At 48.9% G+C, this 26441-nt stretch overlaps 3 protein-coding genes and 1 long non-coding RNA gene across 6 annotated transcripts in view; 2 read left to right on the top strand and 2 right to left on the bottom strand.

Moving 5' to 3' along the window:
- LOC134729442 (uncharacterized) overlaps positions 1-4186 on the top strand; it is a 68242-nt gene extending 64056 nt beyond the window's left edge. The window contains exons 5-6 of one of the 2 annotated variants that reach the window (XR_010110530.1): positions 835-2521; positions 2899-4186. This is a non-coding gene — a long non-coding RNA (uncharacterized LOC134729442). The remainder of the gene's footprint in view (positions 1-834; positions 2522-2898) is intronic. The other variant, XR_010110531.1, reaches the window with a different exon arrangement.
- A 14420-nt stretch (positions 4187-18606) lies between these two features.
- On the bottom strand, positions 18607-19395 carry PRAC1 (PRAC1 small nuclear protein). The gene is made up of 2 exons (XM_003827507.5): positions 19195-19395; positions 18607-18776 (listed from the first exon to the last, which is right to left on the bottom strand). The coding sequence occupies exons 1-2, from the start codon at positions 19267-19269 to the stop codon at positions 18678-18680; spliced, it is 174 nt and encodes a 57-aa protein (XP_003827555.1). The 5' UTR covers positions 19270-19395; the 3' UTR covers positions 18607-18677.
- A 641-nt stretch (positions 19396-20036) lies between these two features.
- Positions 20037-21634, top strand: PRAC2 (PRAC2 small nuclear protein). Of its 2 annotated transcripts, none has more exons than XM_057300218.2 (2): positions 20037-20190; positions 21204-21634. In XM_057300218.2, the coding sequence occupies exon 2, from the start codon at positions 21287-21289 to the stop codon at positions 21557-21559; it is 273 nt and encodes a 90-aa protein (XP_057156201.1). In that variant the 5' UTR covers positions 20037-20190; positions 21204-21286; the 3' UTR covers positions 21560-21634. The 2 variants fall into 2 exon arrangements, with proteins under 2 accessions (XP_057156201.1, XP_003827557.1); XM_003827509.4 differs by lacking the exon at positions 20037-20190 and adding an exon at positions 20569-20648 and having other exon boundaries at positions 21204-21559.
- Positions 21635-21638: 4 nt separating this feature from the next.
- HOXB13 (homeobox B13) lies at positions 21639-25922 on the bottom strand. The gene is made up of 2 exons (XM_003827508.5): positions 24874-25922; positions 21639-23919 (listed from the first exon to the last, which is right to left on the bottom strand). The coding sequence occupies exons 1-2, from the start codon at positions 25472-25474 to the stop codon at positions 23666-23668; spliced, it is 855 nt and encodes a 284-aa protein (XP_003827556.1). The 5' UTR covers positions 25475-25922; the 3' UTR covers positions 21639-23665.
- Positions 25923-26441: the final 519 nt, after the last annotated feature.

Genomic DNA, 26441 nt, shown 5'->3' with positions numbered 1-26441 from the left:
TCTCCCCTGTCTCCCTTTTTCTTTTTTATTTATTTTTAGAGCTAGAGTCTCACTATATTGCCCAGGCTAGACTCAACTCCTGGGCTCAAGCGATCCTCTTGCCTCAGCTTCATGAGTAGCTGGGACTACTGCAGGCAGCTCCCCTTTATTTTCTGTATTGCATCTGGCTCCACTAGTGTTGAAGTGAGAGAGATCAAGGAGAAATACGGGGCAAGAAAAGATCCTGTGTCTGTTATAGTTTTAATCAGGTGTTGGAGCTCTCCAGATGTAGCCAAAGGCCAACACTTTTCTATGGGGCCCATTTGTGGATTTTTCAGTTCCTCCCATTTCTGGTTATTATTTGGAATCAGAATACCAATAATTGAAAAGAAATAGCATTTCAAGCAAGGGAATATCTGTTCTGGCTTGGAAAAAATCTATTTCATACACATTTTCATTTTTAGAAAGAATATTGTTGTTTAGAAGGAGTATTTAAAAGTTTATATTTAGAATGCTGTCAAAAGTTCCAAATTATTTGTTAAATATTTAGAAGATTTTATAGAAAAGGAGCATTTCAAATAAAACTCAAGTATTAAAGAAGAATATCAATTAGGCAATAATACCAATTAAGCATAAAAAAAGAGAATACCAGTTAGGCAACCCACTCTCCTGTTGGGCTGTGAACTGGCCATGCCCCTTTTTGCCTACATTTTTTGCTCATGCCATTCACTGGCTGAAATGCCTTCCCCTTCCTCTAGCCAAATCCTGCTTTTCCTTTGAGGCCCAAGTAGCACCTCCTCATGAAAGCCTCCCATGACTACCCCAACTCACTTCTCTTTTTCCTCTCGCATTTAGGTATTGACTCCTGCCTCATGAAGGCTGGTCCTGTCTCTATAGTGAATATTGTGCATCTCAGGGTAGAATGGAGAGCACAAGACTTCAAATCAGGCAGTCCGGGTTCAGACCCCAATTCTAGTGCTAAATAGCTACGTGACTTTAGGCTGATTGTGTGTGACTTCCCTGAGCCCCAGTCTCTTTGCCTGCAAAATGAGAAAAATGATAACAATGTCATCGGTTGTTCTAAGGATTCTGAGAGGAATTAGTAGGAGAGAGAACTAAGAAGCTGCAGGCCTCTACAGAGCCATTCAACTGGCATTTCGGAAGATGTTGCCCATCAGAGTCAGACCTTCTTAGCATCTTCCAGCTGGGCCCAAACTTCCCAAGACCATTTGGACAAGGTCATCTCTATCCCACCATGGCCTCCTCCCAGAGGAGGAGAAGAATCATGCTGTTACAGCAGAACCGAAGATTTGGGCAAGGGAGCTAATGATTATGTTCTGCGTCAGGTCAGAGATGGGCTGGGAAAGCCACTCCAAAGCCAAGACAAGCAGTTTCCTGGAAAAAGAAGGCTGCGCGGAGCCCAGAGTGGCCTGGATCCTGCCTCATTTCCTGGACCAGCTCCTTAGGTGGTTACTGGATTGCCAATAAAGCAGAGCTTATTAAAGTCAACGAGCTCAGGCTTCATCGCCGCCGTGGTATCCAAGCACCAGTCTGTCTGGGATTTCATTTGCCTGATGGACAAAGGAGAGGTTGTTCCAATACATATCCTGAGTGGTGGGGGTGGGGAGAGAAGGGGAAGAATGCTCTCTAGAGAATTCTCTTTGTCCTCTGAAGTAAATAGAGATCATGTCTTCCCCAGCCACACTCAGTGATCTGAATCTCTTGGACTGTGGATTTTTCCTTTACCTGCTGTGAAGCCTTGAAAAGTATGAATTAGCTAGATAATGATCCTCTAAAGATGTTCAAGAGTTAAAGATGTGTTTAAGTTCTTCAGGCAATCCAATATGACTACGGGTTTCCAAAAATTTGAAGGAAACTGAAAATCATAGTTCCCAAACCAGATATTTTCCGGTGTCCAGATGTTCACTGGCATGCAAACCAAATGTCTGGATTATGAGCTCCTTTTTTCATTTCTTTTTATCAGCTTACATCCAGATGTTGGATCCAACTGGTCAGAGGCCTGGGGCAGAGACAGAAATCAAATCTAGGGTGTTCATCTAGAGTCTCCTGCTCCTCCATTCCTGCTTCCTCCTCACGCTGCCCCCACATCCTCCCCAACTCACCTTCATGCTACATCTCGGCAAATACAGCTCATATCCAGGCACGGTGCAGCCCTTGACAGCTGGGTCCGCAAAGGCAGATCAGGTATATCTTTAAAGAAAAGTTATCTTAACCATTGAGAAGCCTTCCTTCCTCAGAGGAGAGCACCTCCCCAGCAGACCTCCGAGGAGACCAAGGGCAGGACAGGAAGGGTGAAAGGAAGTTTCAGGACTGCAGGAAATAAGAGCTTGGAGGTCAAGGGAGAGATCAGATAAAACATGAATCTGATCAGCATCCTAGTGGTCTAGAGTGGAGACAATCTGCGGAGTCAACCTCAGTAAGGACACACATAGTCAGAGAAGAACCAAAGCCTCTAAAGACGAAGCTGAGAAGTGTATGGTCGTAGAAGACTCGTGTCTGTTATTCTTAAAAGCTCAAGGAGGTATAAACTGCATAAGATTTAAATGGAGGAACACACGATCTTACTTGCTTTCAGAGGATTTTGGGGTCCCCATTCTCCCATTAGCAGCCAGGCAACTCTCTCTGTCCTCTCCAAAGGGAGGAGTGGAAAGGCTTCAAAATCCCTAGGAAATAAATGTCCCCTCCACCCAAAGTCCAGTGTGTAGCCTGAGGACAGGACTTTCACTGAGAGAAATATATAAAAGAAGGGGATAGAAGCCAGGCACCCAGGTGGTGGGTAACAGAAGAGAACTTTCTAGCTGGTTTTATTTAGGGAGGGCATCCTGGGCAAAAGTCAGAATGCAACTTTTTTTTTTTAAAACCCTTTTAACAAGATGCTGTTGAATTCCTCTTTTGCAGATGTTCTGCCAATTGAATGGAAACTGTCCATAGTGGGGAGCAGAGAGCCTCATCTTTTCTGGAACTGAACATCCATCCTTAAGGCCAGATTTCTCCCACCACCAACTTTAACTCCTGCCCTAGCCTTCTCTCTTCCTTTTCAAAACCCTCTCCACCCAGGAAGGGAGATTCTGGAGCCAAGACTGTACCAGCCACACCTCCCCAGAGTTGTTAAGGAAGGAACTTGAAGCCAGGGGTCGTCCTCTGGCAAGCACCCCCACTACCAGTAGCAGGACAGATGTGTTTCTAATGGACTACACTATCCCCGGAGGTCACATGATTCAGGCTGCCAAGGGTACCTGCCCTTGGGAAATCAACTCTTGAAGATAAATTGGGATTGGGCCCTGAGAAGATCCATGGAAGCCCAGAGGACCCTGCCTCTCTCTGTTGCTTCATGCTGTAGAGGCAGTACTGGGGAGGGCCTGCCCCACATCCGGCGGGGCAGCTGGAACCATGTGTTTGATGACACTCTGCTCCCTCAATGTGGAGCCTCATCCTCATCTCACAGTCCAGCAGGCCTCTGGTGGGTTAGGCTTGTCTCACCCAGTGTGTGAGTTTTTTTGGAAGTGACCTGATTTTGGAGTTTCCCTCCAAGCCTTTCTCAGGCACATGCTTTCTCTTTTATTCTGTCTTCTTTTTCTGATCTTCTTAAATCTGATTTTCTCCTTTTTCACTCTCTTGTCTCCATCTTTTTTCCAGTCTCTCGCTTCCCTTTATTTCTCCCCATATTTCACTCTGTTCTCTCACCCCACCCTTTCCCTTCTGTTTCTCTCCCTCCCTCTCTTCCCACCCCCTGCCTGGCCTTCCATATATCAAGCAGAGTTTTATCACCTTATGCAGGGGCAGCCCTGCCACCTGCCATAAAGTTGATAGGCTAATGACATTTTGTGGATATTGCCATGTCACAAGTCCAGGGACAGCATCAAAAATAGCCCTGATGTCTAAACCACTTCAGCTATCTTTTTTATTTTTAAAATAAATACATTCACATGCTTTTAAGAAACTATAAAAATATATAAAGTAAAAAGATCTTTCTCTCACACTGTCTCTACCTCTCCTGGTCTCACCGTTGTGCTTAGGGGAAACCATTGTGATTAGTTTCTTCTATGTCCTTCCAGAGTGTCTTTATGCAAATGAAAATTATTGTGATAATATATTCCTATTTTCCCCCTTACTACACAAAAGATAGACTACCATAATCCCATTCTGCACTTTTTTTCACTTGATAATAAAAACATGATTTTATTAATGGGTGTTTATGGAGTGATTACCATGTGCTATGTGCCTGCTGGGCACTGCGGAACATACACTGGTGAACAAGACACAATCACAATCCCCGTATTCAAGGATCTGAAGACCGTCTAGTGACAAAGCCCAACAGGCTCATCTACATTCAGCCATGCGATAGAGGGCTGAATGTCTTTAAATAAGTAAAGTCGGCCAGGCATGGTGGCTCATCCCTGTAATCCCAGCACTTTGGGAGGCCGAAGCAGGAGGATCACTTGTGTCCAGGAGTCCGAGACCAGCCTGGGCGACATAGTGAGACCCTGTCTCTACAAAAAATAAAAAATTAGCTGGGCATGGTGTGGTGGTGTGTGCCTGTAGTTCCAGCTACATGGGAGGCTGAGGTAGGAGGTTTGCTTGAGCCCAGGATGTTGAGGCTGCAGTGAGTCATGGTTTGTGCCACTGCATTCCAGTCTGGGGTGACAGAGCAAGACCCTGTCTCAAAAAAATAATAAACAAAATAAGTAAAATCAAGGAACAATGAGAGCACAGAAGAGGGAGATTAAATCCAACCTTGAGGACTCATGGTGGGGATGGTGTCTGAGCTGAACTTCGCAGAATGGATGGGATTCTGCACACACAGAGCTGGGGAAGTGGAGTGTTTCATGTGGTCAGAGATGTCAAGGTGAGAAAGTTCTGGCACATACAAGGAAGTGAACGGCAGAAGCCCAGGGGGCTGGGAAAGGATACAGCTGGAGGGGCAGTGTGTGCCGTAGGAAACTTAGAGAACTGGGGTCAACCACCTGGATTTAAGTCCTGGTTCTACCTCCTACTAGCTAGTCAGTTCTTCATCTGTGAAACGGGGTAAAAATTATGTCCCGCATTATTAGAAGGATTAAATGAGGCAACATCATGAAGACTTCACAATGAAGGACTGCACAGGGTGAGGTGTTAAGCCTGAAAAGACAGATTGGAATTTGATCTTATATGGCCCTGGGGGCCATGATGCAGAGCTCAGGCCTTATACTGAAGGCTTTGGAGAAGGGAACAGTGAAGTGTTTGGGATAAAGAAATGACATATAGGACCAAGTAGAGAAGGTGCGGGTGGTAGGACAGGCATTTCATGAAATGCTATAAATCTTTTCTCTTGGTTACCAATGAAAGACAACTACACATCAGATAAACTTTTACTTTATTATAAAAATGATTTATAGTTTCACTTAGGAATGCAACTTCAGTGGGTAGTAACTCTGTAACTATATGGTGGCATCCTTGGAATATATTGATTTATTCACTCCTCATTTATTTATTCATTTGATCAACATTTGTCCAGCACCTATGAACAGTTAGGCGCTTGTGCCATACCTTCTATCCTGAAGTCAGTTTACCAGACAACATACCATGAAGGCTGACTGAAGAGGGTCTGCTGAGTTCCACAACTCTCAGTCTTGCCCCAGTGCCTCTTTGGAACATCATGGCACAGAAAGGAAGATCACATATTTCTCTGACTTCTAGCTCCCTGCAGTTAGAAGAAGTCAACCACGGCAGGGCTGAGGACAACAGAAGAGTCAGGTCCAGAGGATAAAGTCATGATGTCAACAGTGTGGATCAAGACTGGCCAAGGCTGGGTGCAATAGTACACACCTGTAGTCCCAGCTACTCAAGAGGCTGAGGCAGGAGGATCGCTTGAGTGCAGGAGTTCAAGTCTAGCCTGGGCAACATAGTGAGACCCCCCCCCATTTCTTAAAAAAAAAAAAAGAAAAGAAAAGAAAAAAGATTAGCCAAGCCAAGAGAAGTCCAGGGCAGAACATTTTATTTCAGGTAATTGGGAATTGATGATGTATCATTACTGGGCTCTGTTCTCCCTTTAGGGGGTTCAAGCCAAGTGGAGGAAATGCTTCATTCCCACTTGCCTTTCTGACCAGATTCTCCTGCAGTGCTGCAGTTTTCTGCTTTTAGGGAGCTGAGGATATAGATTGAGGTATGGTAGAAACTACAGAGTGAGCCTCATCTGCCTCATTTTTTTGTTTTGTTGTGGGTTTTTTGTTTTGTTTTGTTTTTTGTTTTATTGAGAAGTTTTGCTGTTGTTGCCCAGGCTGGAGTGCAGTGGCGTGATCTCAGCTCACTACAACCTCTGCCTCCCGGGTTCAAGGAATTCTCCTGCCTCAGCCTCCTGAGTAGCTAGGATTATAGGCATACACCACCACCCCCGGCTAATTTTGTATTTTTAGTAGAGACGGGGTTCCTCCATGTTGGTCAGGCTGGCCTCGAACTCCGGACCTCAGGTGATCCACCCGCCTTGGCCTCCCACAGTGCTGGGATTACAGGCGTGAGCCACCGCGCCCTGCCCATCTGCCCCTTTAATGAGCCGAGGTGGCAGAGATGGCACCCTCAGCCCAGCCACTGGAAAAACCCTTGCCAAGTTGGAGGAAGACCTCTCAGCCCAGAGTCACACTTATACCTAACAGCTATGCCAAATATGATTCTGGGCCATGGAAACATTCAGAGTAAAAATAGTATATGGGGCATATTGAGATGCTTCCAAGGAAACCTTCTGGGGGACAAATAAAATGTTTTTATTGAGAAAGGTCTCGCATCTACCATCTAAATCATCTCTGAAATGAAACAACAGTCTCTGGTTACTCACACCTGGGTTGAAGGAGCCACTCCTCTGGGGAGTCCCTTGTAGCTTTACACGTGAAAGGGGAATCCTTTGTTTTAGAGCCACAGCTTACTCTTCAGAGAAAGGGCGTTAGGAAGGGAGACAGCTGATTCTTAGGTCCAAAGCCCAGAAAGTAGTTCCGCCTCTAAGGCCGAGTGAGCCCCACCTTGGGCCAAGCTGGGAATGAAGCAGCACTGGTTTTATTTTTTTGTTTTTATTTTTTACCTTTTTTTTTTTTTTTTTTTTTTTTGAGACAGCATCTCACTCTGTCTCCCAGACTGGAGTGCAGTGGTGCGATTTAGGCACACTGCAACTTCCGCCTCCCAGGTTCAAGTGATTCTCCTGCCTCAGCTTTCTGAGTAACTGGGATTACAGGTGTGTGCCACCAAGCCCAGCTAATTTTTGTATTTTCAGTACAGACAGGGTTCCACCATGTTGACCACACTGATGGCCAACTCCTGACCTCAATTGATCCACCTGCCTCTGCCTCCCAAAGTGCCGGGATTACAGGCATGAGGCACTGTGCCCAGCCCAACACTGGTTTTGTCACCTGTACACATACTCCACAAGGGCCCCTGACAACCAAGTTTTCAGCTCTCCCAAGCCTCAGACCACATGGCACCAAACAGCTAGATGAAAAATTCAATTAGACACACAGGCACTATTTTCCTACAGGTTACTGAGGTATTAAAACAACTGGAAATTTAGATGAGTTTGTGTTGCTTATCCAAATATTTTATTAAAATATTTTATAAAAAGGGGAGAAGAGGCAGAAGAAAATAATCAGGTAGACTGCCAGGGTAAGGAGGGACAGGAAGAGGAACACAGAATGTGCTCCCCAAATTCCCAGAGGGACAAAACTTTTTAAGGCAGTTTTATTTAACTGCTATAAATTGTCAAAAAACATGAAATCATCCACATACATTGTGAAACATCTGACATTCCATGACAACCATGTCAAATGCATGCAGATCATTAAGATAGGAACCAAAACTCATAAAATCATAGATATGTTGCTCTGATGCAGCTGTAAATTATCCTTCAACTTCACTCCGTAGGGGGATCTCTAACCAGTTTCCTCAATTCCCATGCTTTCATGCCAAGCATTTTCAATGGGATATCTACCAACATGCTAAAAATGTACTTCGTTCAATTGTGTGGCCAATTCTTGACCTGACCGTTCATATCATTTGCTTAGATCTCCCTTTTACTGTGCCTAAGCACACCCAGCCCTGTATGACACAGAAAGTTCACTGACAGTTTGAATAATTCAGCCAGGAATGTCCCCTGGAAGACCACATGGGTAGAGAAGCTCTAAGGAGGCAGAAAAACTGGCTCATCCCTGAGAGAGCTCCAGGAACAGTCTCCCCCACGCCTCCTCTCCCACCCATCCAAATTTCTCAGAGCTGCTCTCAAAGCTGCACAGAAAAGATTTGGAGACAAAAGGCAATAAGGGGGCCGGGTGCAGTGGCTCATGCCTGTAATCCTAGCACTTTAGAAGGCTGAGGTTGGTGGATCACTTGAACCCAGGAGTTCAAGACCAGCCTGGGCAACATAGGGAAACTCTACAAAAAATACAAAAAATTAGCCAAGCGTGATGGTATGCACTTGTAATCCCAGCTACTCCAAAGGTGGAGGGAGAGGATCGCTTGAGCCTGGGAGTTCAAGGTTGCAGTTGAGTGATGATTGTGCCACTGTATGCCAGCCTGGGTGACCAAGCAATACCCCATCTCAAATAAAATAAAGTTAAATTAAAATAAAATAAAACCCTGCCGGGCGCAGTGGCTCACGCCTGTAATCCTAGCACTTTGGGAGGCCAATGCGGGTGGATCACCTGAGATCAGGGGTTCGAGACAAGCCTGGCCAAAATGGTGAAACCCTGTCTCTACTAAAAATACAAAAGTTAGCCAGGTGTAGTGGTGGGCACCTGTAATCCCAGCTACTCAGGAGGCTGAGGCAAGAGAATCACTTGAACCCCGGAGGCGGAAGTTGTGGAGAGCTGAGATCACACCACTTCACTTCAGCCTGGGCAATAGAGCGAGACTCTGTCTCAAAAAAAAAGAAAAAAAAAAAAAAAGCCAGTGAGGGGAGGCTCCTCTCACCTCCAATAACAAGAAGGAACTGGCTCAAAGATATCCATTTACCCTTTCTGTAAAATGGACATTCTTTCCCTTTCCCTGTACCTCACCATACATGAGATAAAAGATGTGAAGTACACAGGTACTTGGAAAATGAAAAAGTTTCATACCAGTGTAAGAGGGCTTTTTCCCTAGACCACAGCAGGACTTGAATCCAACCCATTGGCTCGAAGTCCAGCGCTCATTCTATTCTGCCACAGCTACTGAGCAATGAGGCAAGTTCTATCTTGGGCCAGGGCAGGGCCAGCCCACGGCAGCAGGTAAGAGCCTGTGAGTTGTATTAACCTGCTAGAATAGGGGAGTGTGACCTGTGAAATAAAGATCCTAATGCTCCCTGCTCCCAGAGTGCAGAAATAGCACTGAGTTTCCTTCCTCTTGAATTTTAAAATGCCTCGTAATACTCTCCCCATGTCCTAGATTATGATATGGAGCTAGAAATTAGCATTCTATTCCAACACACTGTGGGGCCTTCGCTTTGGGGGTTGAAATGATGGTTTTTAATAAGCTGGCTCCAGGTACCTGTCACCAGTAATAGAAGTTCTGCCCGGGAAGATAGATCGCTTCTTGTTAAAAGACCATGGGGCAATAAATTTCCTGAGGCATAACTCAGCTTCCAAATCAGGACTCAGGAGAATCGCTTCTACCTTCTGACACTAACCCTTTGGCCTCTGGTCCCTGCTGACCCTGACCATTAACCTCAGTCACAGCTCTTCTTTGCCCAGGTCATTGTGCTTGCATTTAGGGGAGTTTGGTGAGATCCACAAGGGCATAACTTGCAGGTGTGACTGTGCCCCAGGACTGGGGTCAGTGGAGGGAGATCATAGAGAGGACCAGAGCCATGAGTCTTGGTGGTCTGCCGTGAGCAAACGCAAATCTCTGCTGTCCCAAGGATCCAGGCCATCAAGACTGCAAAATAAGCTCATCATAGAAATTTAAGCAGTTCTGTCAGACACTGGCATCTTTGCTGAGGCATCAGGGGAGTCTTTAAGTGCACAGTGGCTCACACCTGTAATCCCAGCACTTTGGGAGGCCAAGGCAGGCAGATCGCCTGAAGTCAGAGTTCGAGACCAGCCTGGCCAACATGGTGAAACCCCATCTCTACTAAAAATACAAAAATTAGCTGGGCATGGTGGCACATGCCTATAATCCCAGCTACTTGGGAAGCTGAGGCAGTGGGATCACTGGATCCCAGGAAGTTGAGGCTACAATGAGCCAAGATCATACCACTGCACTGCAGCCTGGGTGACACAGTGAGACCCTGTCTCAAAAAAAAAAAAAAGACCCAAATCAAGAATAAGACCAGCCAGGCACGGTGGCTCACACCTGTAATCCCAGCACTTTGGGAGGCCGAGGCAGGTTGATTACCTCAGGAGGTCAGGAGTTCCAGAGTAGTCTGGCCAACTTGGGGAAACCCTATCTCTACAAAAATACAAAAATTAGCCAGGCATGATGGCAGGTGCCTTTAGTCCCAGCTAGTCAGGAGGCCGAGGCGGGAGAATTGCTTGAACCCACAAGGCGGAGGTTGCAGTGAGCTGAGATCGTGCCGTTGCACTCCAGCCTGGGAGACAGAGCAAGACTCCTTCTAAAAAAAAAAAAAAAGAACTACAAGACCGCTCTTTTTGACAGCAGCTTCCCCAACCAGAACCAGCCCAGGAACTGCTTGCAGGATTACCTGGACTTCCACCTCTGTGAGAAGGCAGTGATTGCTAAAGGGGACAATGTCTTTGTATGTGAATGGTACCAGCCTGTGTACAAGTCCCTCATTCCCATATCCTGGGTCTCAGCCTGGGACGACCACTGGGCAGAAGCCACATTTCCCTGGGAAGATTTGAACTGGCTGCACCCCACCTTTCCTCTGTCCTCTGTCCTTCTCCCAGGGTGGTAAAAGGGGACCTGGGTACATGGCGATCCCCACCCTGGAACCCTCAATCATGACTTGACTAATAATAAAACTTATTGGAAAGTGAAAGAAAGAAAGAAAGAAAAGAAAGAAAGAGGCCAGGTGTGGTGGCTCACACCTGTAATCCCAGCACTTTGGGAGGCCAAGGTGGGAGGATCACTTGAGGCCAGGAGTTCAAGACCAGCCTGGCCAACATGGGGAATCCCTGTCTCTACTAAAAATAGCAAAAATTAGCTGGGTGTGGTGACACATCACCACTACTCGGGAGGCTGAGGCAAGAGAATCGCTTGAAACTGCAGAGGTTGCAGTGAGCCGAGATTGCACCACTGCACTCTCCCGCCTGGGTGACACAATAAGACTCCGTCTAAAAAAAAAAAGAGAGAGAGAAATCCAAGCAAATGTAATCAATCATGTTCTTCAATCTGACCACTTGCTTGTGGGGATTGGAGACTGATATATGGATAATGAACTTTTAAAAATACCACAGAGGTAGTAAATTAAACATATATAGTGCCTACCCTATAACCCAGAAATTCTACAAGAAATGATTCAATTTGTTCACCAAAAGACTTGTTCAAGAATATTGATAGTAGCTTTATTTGTAATAGACAAAAATATAGACAACTCAAATGTCCATCAACAAATGAATGGATAAACTAGTTGCGGTGTATCCATACAGTGGAATAGCAGAACGCAATTAAAAATAATAAACTGTCAATACACACAACAACATGGAGATTAATCTCACAGACATTTTGTTGAATGGAAGAAACCCAGACCCCAAAGAGTACACACTGTGTAATTCTACTTACAAAAAGTTCAAGAACAGCCAAAACAAGTCAATGTCAATAGATGCGGGGATTTGAGACTGATCAGAACGGCAGTTACGGCCGGGCACAGTGGCTCATTCCTGTAATCCCAGCACTTTGGGAGGCCGAGGCGGGTGGATCACCTAGGGTCAGGAGTTCGAGACCAGCCTGACCAACATGGTGAAACCCTGTCTCTACTAAAAATAGAAAAATTAGCTGGGCATGGTTACATTACAGGTGGAAGCCTGTAATCCCAGCTACTCAGGAGGCTGAGTCAGGAGAATTGTTTGAACCCAGGAGGCAGTGGTTGCAGTGAGCCGCACTCCAGCCTGGGCGACAGAGCGAGACTCCGTATCAAAAAAAAAAACAAAAAAGAATGGCAGTTACCTCTGGAATATTATACTGGAAAGGGTCTGGAGGGAACACACAGGGATAGAGGAAATGAAACGTTTTCTATCTTATTCTGAATGGTGTTTATCTAGGTAAATAGGTAACTTCAAGCTATACACAAGATTAATACACTTTATTGTATATATGTTATACTTGGAAAAAGGAAAGCTGTTTTGTAAAACATCCATAGTGGTTTTTTTGACACGAAAATGTGTCTCATGTCTTTCTTTATAAAATATTAAAAATCCAACTTTATCCTGATTTTAAGTGAAAAAGGAATAAAATGACAGTAAAAAAATAAGAAGTCACCACTAAATATGAATGTGTGAAGCCGTTGTAGCAGTTCCCTGTCTGAAGCACAAACAGGAAGTAACTCTGGTGCCCAATAGCATAAAGGGTTTTTTTCCCCCTCTCCTCAGCATCCCAAGGATTAACCATATGCTCTGGCCAGCACGCAGCCCCAGTGACCTCACATGACAATGCCAATAAAACCAGACTCAGACACCAGACTCCACTCCAGTCCCTCCAGGTCCTTATTGTCACCTACGAGAGCAGTTGTCCTTGCAATCCCCAAGTTCTGCCTGTTGTATTTTTAACTGAAAGTAGGTTACAAAATAAATAAAAAATCAATCTATTTCTGAAAAAAAATTATTATTGTATTTTAAAATCCCATTTCTATTTCACATGACACTGTTAGATGAGTCAGCTATGTATCTGTTAATTTTAACTCTTTTAAAATATTTTCTACCCTATTTTTATCCCTTTTCTATTCATTAGAGAAGGTCAATGCCACAGGAGTGCAACCATAATAGGAAAAAAATCCTCTCTATCTAACAAGGGCTAGCATTGGGGTTGGGAAGAAGGGCCAAGCACTTCGCCCCCACCCACCCATCATCACTAACTGTCAAATATTTACTTCTGGTAAATATTTTAGTCTCTGAACCAAAGATAATACCCTAGGAAGGGGTGAATCAATCCAGTTTGGGTTGGTCCCACCCCTTCTTTGCTTCCTCCACCTATTTCCTGCATTGCTCTTTTTCTTTGTAAACAGACACAGGCTTTCAGGGGGTGGGAGAGCAGTGTTAAAATTTTAAAAGTAAAACACACGAATCTTGAATGTTTAGTTTAATGAATTTTTACACATGTATACAGGCACATAACCACCACCTTGATCAAAACACGGAACATTTTGAGCACCTTAAAAGGCCCCCTTTTATTTCCTTCTAACAATGGGGACTTTTTTTTTTTTTTTTTTTTAAGACACAGTGTCTGCTGGGCCTCATGGCTCATGCCTGTAATCCTAGCACTTTGGGAGGCCGAGGCAGGGGGATCACTTGAGCCCAGGAGTTCGAGACCAGCCTGGGAAATATGGCAAAACCCCATCTCTACCAAAAATACAAAAAATTAGCTGGGCTTGGTGGTGCACACCTGTAGTCTCAGCTACCTGGGAGGCTGAGGTGGGAGGGGGAGGATCACTTGAGCCTGGGAGGTTGAGGCTGCAGAGAACAGTGATCACACCACTGCACTCCAGCCTGGGCAACACAGCAAGAGAGAGAGAGAGAAGCTCAAGAGAGAGAGAGAGAGAGAAGCTCATTGCAGCCTCGAACTCCCGGGCTTAAGCAATCCTGCCACTTCAGCCTCCTGAGTAGCTAGGACTACAGGTATGCACCACACCTGGCTATTTCAGAAGGGGGAATTTTTAACCTAGAATTTTTGAAGCATTTTATTTCAGGGGATACTACTCTCATGTCTCTAACAAACATACTCAGTGGCATAACAATTTCACTCTTACGAATTATTTTTAAAAGTAAACATGGAAACAAAAAATCGAAATGATTTTTAGATAAATAAATGCAATCATTAAAATCAAGCTTTTGAAGAATATTTAATAACACTGGGAAATGTTCATAATCTAACATTAAATAAAAGGCAAGACAAAAAAATTCTTGCAGAATCTCAGTTTTGAAATTGTACATATGTGCAAGGAAAAATAACTGAAGAAAATATAACAAAAGAGTAGCTTGGTAAACTTTGGGTGGTAGTATATGGGGTGAATTTTATTTCCTTCTTTATAATTATTTTTATATTTTGAAATTCTTAATAATAAGAATGTGTTACTTTTCTAATCAAGAAAAAAATTTCTTCTTTTCATTTATTTGTTTTCTAGAGACAGGGTCTTGCTCTGTTGACCAAGCTGGAGTACTTTTCTAATCAGGAAAAAAAATTCTTCGTTTTATTTATTTATTTTCTAGAGACAGGGTCTTGCTCTGTTGACCAAGCTGGAGTAGACTAGGCTGGAGTGCAATGGCAGGATCAAGGCTCACTGCAGCCTGAAACTCCCTGGCGATCTTCCTACCTCTGCCTCCGGAGTAGCTAGGACTACAGGCAAGTGCCACCATGCTTGGCTAATTAAAAAAAAAAAATTGTACAGACGGAATCTGGCTATATTGCCCACGGTGGTTTTGAACTCCTGGCCACAAGCAATCCTCCCATCTTGTCCTCCCAAAGTGTTGAGATTATAGGTGTCAGCTGCGGTGTCCAGCTGAAACTCCTCTTTTTAAATATGGGTACAGCCTAAAAGACTAACTTTAGGGAAATAGTTTTCTAAATTATGACAACTTCTTTCATTGCATATTATGCAATCTAAAAATAACACTTAGAAGACTGCAATAACTTGAGGAATTGCTTAGGACACAGAAAATGTACAGTATGTTTTCAAACCAAATTAGGTTGTGTATAACTAGGTTGAGGGGAAGGGGAACAAAAAGTAACTATTAACAGTGGTTAAAAATTATAAAACATACACATTGAAACAATTTTTTTAATTTAAAAGGGGCTGTTTATAAAAAAGTTTTAAAAGTAGCTCTGTGTTTTAAGACCCATGTTCTACTTGCTGCGATCGGGATAGTTTTTTTTTTCCACTTTGAGGCTCTTTTTTTTTTTTTTAAGGGGCAGGAATATCATTTTGCATCAGGCCCTGTAAAAAAAAAAGGGGGGGGGGTAGGGTAGGAACCAGGATGTTGGGGAAAATTATTTCAATGTGTTGAGTCTGAAGCTTTTTGGAAAGCAATGTAGATGTGATCTCGTTTGCTCTGAATCGAATTCCACAGAAACCGCTGTGCCGAATACTGTAAATCCTTAACTTTCATAAACGCCGGCACCGAACTCAACGCAAAACTACCCAAGTGCCAAAGACCATTTCTGGGAAGCTCATTCCAGGAGACCTTCGCATTTTTCCAAATAAAAGGCTTCCCTTCGGATCTAATTATTTCTCCTCTACAGGGCTGCGGGAGGGGGAGGGGATGTGAGACTAGGGCAACAGATTAAAATTGAAAGTCCTTTCTCGCAGCTTCATTTTCGCCCCCACACTGTCCCAAATGCTTAGAACCCTCCTCGTCAGAATGGGAACGGTGCCCCCGCTTGTCCTAAAAGACACAGACCAGGTCCGTGAACTTGACCCAGGCGCCCACGCCTCTTTTCCCCGAAGGTCAGACAAAGGCAGAAGGGTTGGCTGGATTCTTTTCCCGGGCCGCGAAGGCCTGGGGATCGCAAGTTGAGGAGGAGAAGACCGCAAACCCCTTTGGTTCAAGCAAGCTCTGCGGCAGGTAAAAGGCAAATTGGTGGGGACGGGTAGGACAGGGAGAGCATTATCTGGCTAACTCCCGCAGGCCTCTTCCGATTTGTCGGCGGGGACCTGACTCCCTGCGGTGTCTCTGGCCCCAAATACGGAGGCCAGGAGCTTTTCGTTGCCTCGCCCGATTTGGTATCTCATTAGCCGGTGTCGCTGAGCCGCGGGGGACTCCCGGCTGGAAAGGAAGCCCTGCGCTCGAAGCGCCCCACGCCAGACGGAGTGGCCCCTGCGCCTCCCCGCGCGCCGGCGCGCCCTGTTCACCTTCGACTGGATGTTACCGAGCCAGGGAGAGACCCGGAGATCGAGTGTTTGATCTTCCCTTGCTCCAGGATCCTGAATTCTTTAAACACACTCGCACGCGCTCGCGCACACACACACACACACACTCACACACGCAGCACTACTACCGTCTGAGCAGGCCGCTCCTCGCAGCCTCCGCAGTCGGCGGGTCTCCTGGAAAGACGCGCCGGTTTCCCGGGTCGGATGGCTCTCCAGGCCGCTATTTCCTCCGCCACCGAGTAGGGAGACGCCCCATTTGCGAAGTTTAAGTTTCCAGGTCCTGGGAAGGCAGCTGGGAAACCCGCGGGGCTCGGCAGCCGCCCTGGTAGCAGCCAGGGATCGGATAGCGCGGCGGGCGACAGCCCCCCGGATAACCCCGCCGAGGGAGGGGCGCTTGTAAAACCGAGCGGCGACGGCCTCGTTACGACCGACTCGAACATTCTCTAATAATTCATCGGCCTTAGCTAGTATTCGTTTGTGTATGCATTTGTTTATCCTGATTATTAAAATAAATTAAGGATTAGACTGCCTAGAATAAGGTAAACGAACATGAAATGCCAAGGAGGAAAACAGAAAAAGTTACACCATGTCGATCCTGACCAAAACATTGGCCTGACTTGCCGGATGGCCTCAAGAATCCGGCTTTTAGCTGCAGACCCGGCGGGTGTTCCCCGGAAGGCAAGGATTGGAAGCTCTTTGATAAAGCCGCGCGAGGCCCGGTTTCTCGCGTTTCGGGTCGCTCCACAGCCCCCTCCGCCCTTCCCCTCCCCCCCTCCGCCCTTCCCCTCCACCCCTCCGCGTCTCGGCCTGGCTCCGGAGGGGTGAAGGAATGTTTATAGCCTGACTCAAGTTCAATGACAAAAACCTGCCTGGAATGGGAGGTGCGGCGAGCTTCAGCCATCAACATGACAAAGGCTGGACGCAGGTCTCGGGCGGGGGCGACGGGCTGGGCCCACCTAGAGTTGGGGAGCTGAGGGCCCACAGGATGGGTACGGACCCCGCAGACCAAGAGCTGCCTCTCTGCCCTCAGCCTGGGGTCTGCGGAGTTTGGCGAGTAGTGCGAGTGTGTGCCCGCCTGGATGGGGGTAAGGCGATCAGCCTCTGAGTGGGCAAGGAGACGTCTGATTACTGCCCAGGCTTCGCCTGGGGGTCCAGGACCCTGTGAGATGCCCCTGCTCTCTGCCTGGCCAGCTCTAGCTCACCCGGAGTGAGGATCCGCACCGTCCTTCTATCCACCGCGACCTGCATTTTCTGGCCTCCTCCTCCGAGTTTTGTTCACATCTTCCCTCCCGGATTTGATATTCCAAGCATCTTCTCCAGGGAAGACTCCCAGAAGCCTTGCTTGTCTGTGTGTGTGTGTATCTTTCTCATTCCCTGTTCCCCGTCCTGTTCCCCATTTGTTCTGATTGTAGTCATTTGGTCATGGAATAAAATCCTCTGGCCTCAGGTCACATATGGGGAAGCTGCAGACCCAAGATTTACCAGCATAGGAGTCAGGCCTGGTGGGAAGGGAGAGCATATTTCCAACTCTTTCCTCCTGTCTTCCACCCCTAGTGGAAGATTTTGCATACTCAATTAATGAGTAGTTGGTTGACAAAAATGTCCACACGTGTTTAATCCCCTGTTTGCATATATGCAGATCTGTCCAGTGCCTGAGGAGGGGCTGGGTCTAGGGTGTTTGGGTGCACCTGTGTGATCTCAGCTGGGTGACTCCGGATGGAAGCAGGTGCTTGTTAGTGTCTGAAGGGCCTTGCAGGGAGAGGTATGTTGACAATAGAGGAGTCCCCGGGCTTTCTATTTTTTCAGTTGGTGGTAGAGGTTAAGTGCTCCTGCTTTGGGACCCAGATCAAGTAACTTACCCTCTTAGTTTCAATTTCTTTAGGTTATAAAGTGCTCACTCAATTGTGGGTTTTGTCATTATGGGAGGGGGAACTGGCAGGGAAGGAGCCAGCTGTGGGGAGAAGAGAGTTAGGTGAGCCCTGAGTGTTTTTGTGGATTACTGTGCCCACCCCAAGACCAATGACTTGGCAATATCAGTGGTTGGCTGAAGATGTGAGCATGTGGTCCCCAGCCTGCTTCTGTACTGGACCCAGAGCCCCTGTGCGCACACATGCCTGCTGTGGCATTGATCCCACACTTGGCAAGGCAGAGCTTCTGAGAGGGTGCAGGAAAGGGAATAAGGAAGCCAGGGGCCCAGAGAAAAAGGTGCAATTATTATTATTATTATTATTATTATTATTATTATTATTTGTCATAGAGTCTCACTCTGTCACATAGGCTGGAGTGCAGTGGCATAATCTCAGCTCACTGCAACCTCCACCTCCCAGGTTCGAGCAATTCTTGTGCTTCAGCCTCTTGAGTAGCTGGAATTACAGGTGTGAGCCACCATGCCCAGCTAATTGTTGTATTTTTAGTAGAGACAGGTTTCACTATGTTGGCCAGGCTGATCTCAAACTCTTGGCCTCAAGTTATCTGCCCACTTCAGCCTCCCAAAGTGCTGGGATTACAGCCATGAGCCACTATGCCTGGCCCGTTTTTATTTTTTTAAGGCCCAGAGCTTTTGCCTTAAGGATGAGTTAGTTTAAAAAAGAAAAATTGTTATAATCACAGTTAACTTTCACCCAGTTTCCTTTTTAAAAAAAATTTTATTGTATAAATAGAGACAGGGTCTTGCTACATTGCCCAGGCTGGTCTGGAACTCCTGTGCTCAAGGAATCTTCCTGCCTCGGCCTCCTGAAATTCCAGAATTACAGGCTGAGCCATCACTCCTGGCCTCGCCCAGTAGATGTTTCAAAGTAGATGTTTTCTAAAATATTTTACAATATTTACAAATTTTAAATAATAATAACATTAACAATATTAATTTTGCTTATGCCAGGACTCCATCCCATTGGAGACAAACATTAAGTCTTATGGCAGACCTTACAGCGGGTGCTAGTTCCCACTCCCAAGCCTCTCCCCCGCCTAGGTCCTGCAGGTCCCGCGTGCTGCGAAACATTTTCTTTGTCCCTTTCTGCCCAGGGCGGCTGCCGGTCTCTCCAGGAACCGCGAGTAGGTGCTCCCGCCAGGTGGTATCGGTGAAAGCCTGCTGCTCACCCTTCCCTTGTTTCCCAAAACTTCTGAAGGCTCCCAAATTCCTGGGAGACCCTCTCCCAGGGTCTCCTGATGCAGCTACCATACTGAGCGATCCGTCGATAACGCCCTTGGCCCACCGATCAGTTTACCTTATTAGAGAGAAAAGCACTCTTGGAGGTAGTAAGATGGGCCGGTCCTTGATCTGAGAAATGGGCGCACAACATCGCTGTTCTCTCTGCAAAGGTGGGGACCAGAATCCAGCTTGCCTGACCTTGCAAGCAGGCATCGGCCTAAAGGTTTCAGCCTCCCAGTGGCGCTCTGTTTGCACGCCTTAGGCTAGGAGAGGAAGGACGGGAGCACAGCACTGGGTGCCCCTCTCCCTGTAGAGTCTGGGGCGGGGCTCAGTGAGAAGGGCTGCGGTTGGTGGCTCCCCACCTCATAGCTGCAAGTAGGGGCGAAAGCTGGAGTGTCTCCTCCCAGCAGCCTCCTCGCCTCCCCGCAAACCTCCGAATCTCCCTGGACCTCCTGGTTGCTGTGGCCCTTCCTCCCCTGATTGGCTTCCTCCCTCTTTCCCAAGGCCAGAGAAGTCCTCTCTTCCCCTCACCTTCCTCCCTCTTCCCATAAAACTTTTAGGAAAATGGGGGCGGGGGCGGTGGAGACCACCAGCCTGGAACTTCAAGTTCAATGGCAAAGTCCCTGACCCTCCCCCCAGGCTGGGCGCCAGCATTATTCTAGGGGCGATTAAACTCTTTTGCCGCCCCCTGTGCACCTCCCAGTTCGGGGGCAGTTTAGGGGAGGAGAGAAGGTAATGGTGGAATTCTTTCCCTCACTCTCCCCCGACCACTTCGTCCCCTCCCCCTCATCCCCTCTACACAGAACTAACTGGTAGGGAGAGAGGAAGAAAGGCTGGCATCGGTTCCCCATTGGATGTTTTAAATCTGTCTCAGGCCCAGGCCAGTGCGTGGGGGGAGGGGTGGGGTGTCCTGCTTTTCGGCTAGAGGCCCGGGGCCGCTCCAGAGCTTTCTCCCCTCTTCCCTGGAGAGCGACTGTTCGGGAGGGTGAGAATGGTATAAATTTCAAAAACAACGAAACCTTCTTTTGCCCCCTCCGCAGCAGTCGCCTCCGGGCTTTATTGCAAGTTTACGGTAACGAGTTCATCTATTTAATTCGCGGTTGCAGCTCGGGGATTTCTATTAGACAGGACGGGTTGGGGCCGGGAGGCACAGGGTCTCCCCTGAAGGAAACCCAATTAGAGTGCAGCACTTAGCACCTTCAATATAACTTTAATGAAGGGGAGGAGGGGAGCTGCAGGGAAGAGAAGTTTGCTCTAGGTTGGGGAAGGAAAGCTGGAGCTGCTCCCGAGAACTGGGGGGCCTGGATGAGGCTTTTTCCTGCTTCGAGGGCTTTCCAGCTTCCGGCCCGGGAACTACTATTTGGAGTAGGGATCGCCTGCAGGGAAGGCGGGGCGGATTCTCGGCTGGCGGCGGCCTCGCAGGGTCCCCGGAAGCGCTCGCCAGCCGGAGTAAAACCCGAAAGATGGAGCCTCAGGTTCGCGCTCTGCGTTGCGGGTGCTGGAACCGAGATTCAAAAAGAGCTTCCGGAGGTAGTTTCTACGCATTGCGCCACTACTCCCTTATTCGGCTTCTGGAGGCCTAATAAAATCCACTTGCTTTGGAGTTAGAAATTATTTCGGGCCTGGAGCCCGCGTAGACGCGACCCTGTGATCCCGTTTCGTAGCTTGCTGAGAGATTCGCTGCGGGAGTTTGGCTCTGAGGGAGGGGAACGGTCTGGAGGGCAGCTCAGGGTACAATTGCGCCTTGTTAGTGAAAAGGCGCCCTGCTTATTTTCCGGAGTATATGTGTGTGCCTCTGCGTTTATTCGTCTGTGAGATCATTGTCTGGATTCACCTATTGTGACATTGTGTTCACACGTTTGTCCGAATGGTAAGCAAAACATTTCCTCCTGTAGCTTAACATAGCCCTTATGTAAAATAAATATCTGCAGGCGAATATAGGTTTGTAGATTTTGTTGTGATTTAAACACAAATAAGTGAGAGATTTCAATGTGGTCGTCCAGGGATAGGTGGGAGACTAAAATTGGGAAGGGATTCCCAATGAAAGGGTTTAATACAAAACGAAATTAAATATTTTTTGCACAGGTTCCATACAAGTAAATCCGAAAAAAAGTGTGTGTGGGGGGGTCCACACCACTAATTATTATGGCGAGGAAGATAAAGGAGACATGGACAGAAGGCGGATGGCTCTGCGGCCTGGCTCCCGCAGACCGACAGCCTTCTTCTTCCATTCGAGATCGCTCGTACCGAACCTCCTTGCCTTCTTCCTGGGTCTCTCGGGGGCTGGACCAATACATCTGCCGATGCCCTGGCCGAATGGCAGGCGACATCGGGTCCTGGACCCCCACACGCAGCTCAGTACCCACGAGGCCCCAGGCCGCTGGAAGCCTGTAGCTCCGCGGCAGATGAAAGCCTGCCCGCAGGTTCTCCTGGAGTGGTGAGCCTCTGTCGGAAGGGGGCGCCCACGTCTTTTTAATGGTCCTAACACACCAGTGGAATAAATCTCTAAGATTCCACATCTTTTGTTTGCTCTGAATTTATTGCGAGTGAAAAACAGAGAAAATCCTCAAGTTTCAGTTTCTGATAGCAGAGTGTGGGAGTTAGAGCATGGGGAGTCCAGAGGTCCCAGACCCCCAAAGGTCTCTACCAGGGCCATCTCCGTTAGTGGCGGTGGCAGCCCCTCTTGTGGCCTTTTTCCTCTCTCCAAGGGGGCACCCCGCACCATGCCGCTCCCCCTCATCTATCTTGCCCCCTCCCCACAGGCCCATCTGCGCTGAACTCTCGCCAGTTCCGAAGTCGGCGAGGGAGGGGGTTTACTTGCCCGATCGTTGGTGGGTTTGAGCTTATAGAGGCAGAGGAGTAAGAACCTGCGATATTGAAAGCTACCCACATGGGGCTTCCTTGAAGGAGGACGTGGAAGGCAGAAAGTGGCCTCCTCTGAGCGGCGCATGTAACCGAGGACCTTAAGCTGGACCGCGGGGCTTGGACGATTTTTTAAATCAGGAAATCGACCTCATCTTCCTCCCCCTCGTCCTCTTCCCCTGAACCCCCAGTCCGCATGCACCCACACTCTTTGGCCTTTTCCCTCAGTCCCGGGCTCCTCTTTGGTAAATAGATTTGTAGGTGTCTAAGTCACGTCCCACCCTCACTCCTTCCCAGGAGAGGAGACAGGGCTAGGATCCCACCCGACCGCGGGCCATAAACACTTGGCTGCGGCGGCCGCCGCGGGGTTTCTAGGAGAGCTGGCTCCGGGAGGGAAATGTCCTCGAGGTAGTGGCGGCCGCGGCCCACCACCAACTGCTCGCCACCGACCCCACTACTCGCCACCGACCCGCTGCTCGGAGCTTCGGTTCTGCGGGTTGTCCAGACTTCAGGCCTGTGCGCTCAATCGTGGAGAATGCGCCGGCAGGCCCCCCACCCCCAGCCTAAGGTGCAGGAAGGACCAGCACGAACCCGCTGGCTTTGCTGCGCTGCCAGGAGATGAGTCCCACCGGGCACTGAGCCCAGGTACAGGACATCAGAGAATGAACACAGAGGCAGAGGCCCTCATGTCCCTCTCAGGGTCCCGGCTCTGCAAAGAGCCCGTCTGTCTCCAGCTTCCAGAATTCCGCACTGTGAATCTGTCTACGTGGACTGGGAAAACAGGGTTGGCACCACTCTGCCACTCCGTTTGTGCCTGGGAAGGGCTAAGTATGCAAGGCTACAAACATCTACTTCACTGGGATCCCAAATGCTCAACAAACCATGACCTGCTTTGGTCAGAACCACCAGAAATATTAAGGGAAGACTCAGAGAGTTTGGGGGAGGAAATTAATGGTGAATTACCCAGGCACTTTCTCAAATCTCTTTTTCTCTGGAAGGAAGGACTGACTAGGGGCAGCCTGCTGGCTTCATTTTCACACGACAGAAAAATCATCGTATTAAGGATGGGCGCTTCCAAGACCAGTGGGTACACCTTATGGGGTGGACAAGGAGGGAGGAAGAGACAGCCTCTACAATTGTCCACCTACCCAGCTGTCAGCTGAGAAAAATGCTAAACGCACATCACAGCCACACAACGAATCTGCCCGTTCCCCTCTCCTCAGTCTTCCTGCTGTTACCAGGGTGGGAGGTGTAATGGAAGGGGGTCTGAGAGAAAGCTTCCCTGCAAAGGGATCGCCTTCCAAATTTATTCATAATCAGCTCAATTCATGAAAGCGGTTTCTAAAGTGCTCTACAGAGCTCTAGATAGAAAATATGAGGCTAACGATCGTGGCAGCTAGTACTGGTTATCGTGATTATTGCCACCGTCAGGATGAATGATTATGACTGGGCCAGGTTCTTTGGGAACCCTGGTGGAGTGGGCTGTCACATGGGGTTCCGTCTCCCTGCACATACTGGGTGCCCAGGCCGCTCCTGAGGAACAGTCCAGCAGCCAGTGGCCTGGGAAGGGTGTTGTCTCTAGGGGCCTCTCAGCAGAGTCCTTGGCCCCAGCCTGGGCTTGGCAGGTTCCTGGTCTCCCCAGGACACCCCCACTTTCGCTCCTCCCACCCAGGCAAGGAGATCTCTTAAGGGGTAGCGCTGTTCTTCACCTTGGCGAGAACCTTCTTCTCTTTGACCCGGCGGTTCTGAAACCAGATGGTAATCTGGCGCTCCGAGAGGCTGGTGGCTGCCGAGATCTTGCGCCTCTTGTCCTTGGTGATGAACTTGTTAGCCGCATACTCCCGCTCCAGCTCCCGCAACTGCCCCTTGCTGTACGGAATGCGTTTCTTGCGGCCGCGACGAAAGGCGCAGGCGTCAGGAGGGTGCTGCCCGCTGGAGTCTGCGCGGTGTGAAAGGGAGGGAGGAAAAGGCATGGTCAGATACCCACCCATGCAGACCCAGGCCTTGCAAGCCCCAAGCCAAGTCATCTCACAGGTGCACACAGGTCACCCTACAGGCGCACGTGCAATCCTGTTCCTCCAAAGCATACCAGGACAGCACCCTGGCTTCCGGCTTGTTCTCTCACCACCGCTCAGCCTTGGCTCCTGAAGGCCACCCTCACCCATCACTGCTCTCACACTGGCGAATCTGCAAACATACACACACACCACACACAGTCAGGCCTTTGCCCACCATCACATACGTCCAGTCTTCATGCATTTCCAGACTCTTGGCCACTCTTTTAGATTCTACAGGCAAATTCTGGAAACACGTTTCTGCCCCCACTCCCAATACATGCACATACACACACACACACACACACACATTAACCCATCCCAGTGCACACACATATGTCACGGCTGCAGGAAACCTAAATTTTTCTTTGGAAATTGGAAAACTCATCTAATAGAAAGTGAGAGGTTGTATTCTCTACAGTACATCCAATACCTTTTTACCCATCTCCCACACCCACTCCCCACGCACCGAATTGAGAGTTATTTAGCTTTTGTGTAGAATTAGTTTGGAATTGTGCTGGGTAGGGACACCCTGATCCCCACTCAACAGCAAAGAGATCTGAACCTCTCAGACATGTTGAAAGGCTGGTCCCAGGGCCTCCTGGAGAAGTGAGGTGGCCTTCAGGCTTCAGATAGCACCCAGCTCAGGCCCCTCACACTGACCTCCATCCAGGCCCTCCAGCTACCCAGACCTCCTTCAGAGTCCTAATAACCGAGGGAGGAGCACCAAGCTCATCCTCACCAGCTCCAAGTCTCCCTCCTCCTCCTCCCAGGGAAATGCCATTGGGACCCACAACCCCAGGCTCAGAGACAAGGGGACCCAGGGTAATAGAGGTTACCTGCAAATGCTGCCTTCCAAAAGGGACCTGGTGGGTTCTGTTCTCCCTGGCAACACATCTGGCTGTTCCAGCCACCAGCGAGAGCCCAGGACTGGTAACTGTCCACAGGCAACAGGGAATCATGTCGCGGTTCTCCGGGAGCACCCAGAGTCTGCACCACAGACACGTCCAGGTAACTGGCCATAGGCTGGTAGGTTCCCGGATATCCCGGATAGAAGGCAAACTCAGTGGGGCGGCTGGGGTACTCTTCCCCGGCCGTGGGAGTCTCCGCGGGGTACGCGGCCAGGGTGGCTGCCTGGGCACAGGGTTTCAGCGAGCTCCGGGACACTCGGCAGGAGTAGTACCCGCCTCCAAAGTAGCCATAAGGCACGGGAGCTGGGGACGTCCCCTGGGGCACCCCAGGGCATGGGTGGCATTGCTTTGGCGGCTCCGCCGAGCCTGGCAGATCCAAGGGGGCATAGTTGACAGCAGGCATCAGCGTAGGCGCCGCTGGGTGGCTGGTCAGAGGGGAGTGGGCGACCAGATTCCGCCCCCCTCCCGCTCCCAGCAAGCCTTCGATATCCTTGGCTCCATCCAAGGTGGCATAATTGCCGGGCTCCATGGAGCCGAGGGTCGGCTCATGAGGTGCGGGGGCGGGGAATCTAGGGGGCACCCAGCTCGCTCTCCCCACCCAGGCCGGGGGAATCCAAAGCGTTTTAAATCGCTCCCAGCTCGCAAGTCGCCTGCATTCGCTCAGCACGGCCGTCTTGACGCAAGAGACGCAGGGGCCCGGGCACGCGCGCTGATTGGCTGCGGCCTGGGGGAGAGAAGCTAATAAAATCCTAAAGGCAGAAACTGCGAAAATACTTTACCCCAGCTTATTCCCTCTCTCTCTCTCTCTCTCTGTCTGTCTCTCTCTCTGTCTCTGTCTCTCTCTCTGTCTCTGTCTCTCTCGCGCGCTCTCTCGCTCTTTCTCTCCTCTCTCTCTTCTCCCTCTCTCTCTTCTTTTCCCTCTCCACTCCTCTCTCTCTCATTCCACTTAAAAACAACAAGAGAGAAAAGGAAGGAGGTGTCCTTTCGCTGCTTTCCAGTTTGCAGAGTCCCATTTACACGTCCGGGGGGAGGGGAGGCGTGGTGGGCGGAGGAAGAGGGGACGAGGAGCCGGGCCCCACCTCCTTCTCCTCCTCTCCCTCCCTAGCTTTCTGTCTCCTGCGCTTTGGCAGGTTTAACGAGAGAATAAAAAGCTCTCTCTATAAAGTGTCCATCTCCTGGGGGGGAAGGGGAGTCGGGGGTGGGGCTGGGAGGCCGCTCCCGGCCTCAGAGGAGAACCCGGGAATGCGCCTGTGTAAGAGGAGGCTGGGAAATGGGGGTTAATAGGTATTTCTGGCAGCCCCTGGCTTTGGGTCCTGGGTACTAGCACCCCAGTTCATTCCCGGTACCCTTCCTGTCCCAGATGTCCTGGAATGAGCTGCTCCGGGCCCCAGGGAGGTGCCCTGGACGCCCCTTACCCAGGGACTCGCTACTGCCCAGAATGCTCAGGAGGCCCTGATTCGGGTGAGGCTGAGGGAAGAGGCGGGAGACACGAACGT

Source organism: Pan paniscus, chromosome 19, assembly GCF_029289425.2.
Source record: "Pan paniscus chromosome 19, NHGRI_mPanPan1-v2.0_pri, whole genome shotgun sequence".
Classification (NCBI taxonomy): Eukaryota; Metazoa; Chordata; class Mammalia; order Primates; family Hominidae; genus Pan; species Pan paniscus.
This window is presented reverse-complemented; position numbering and strand designations above follow the sequence as displayed.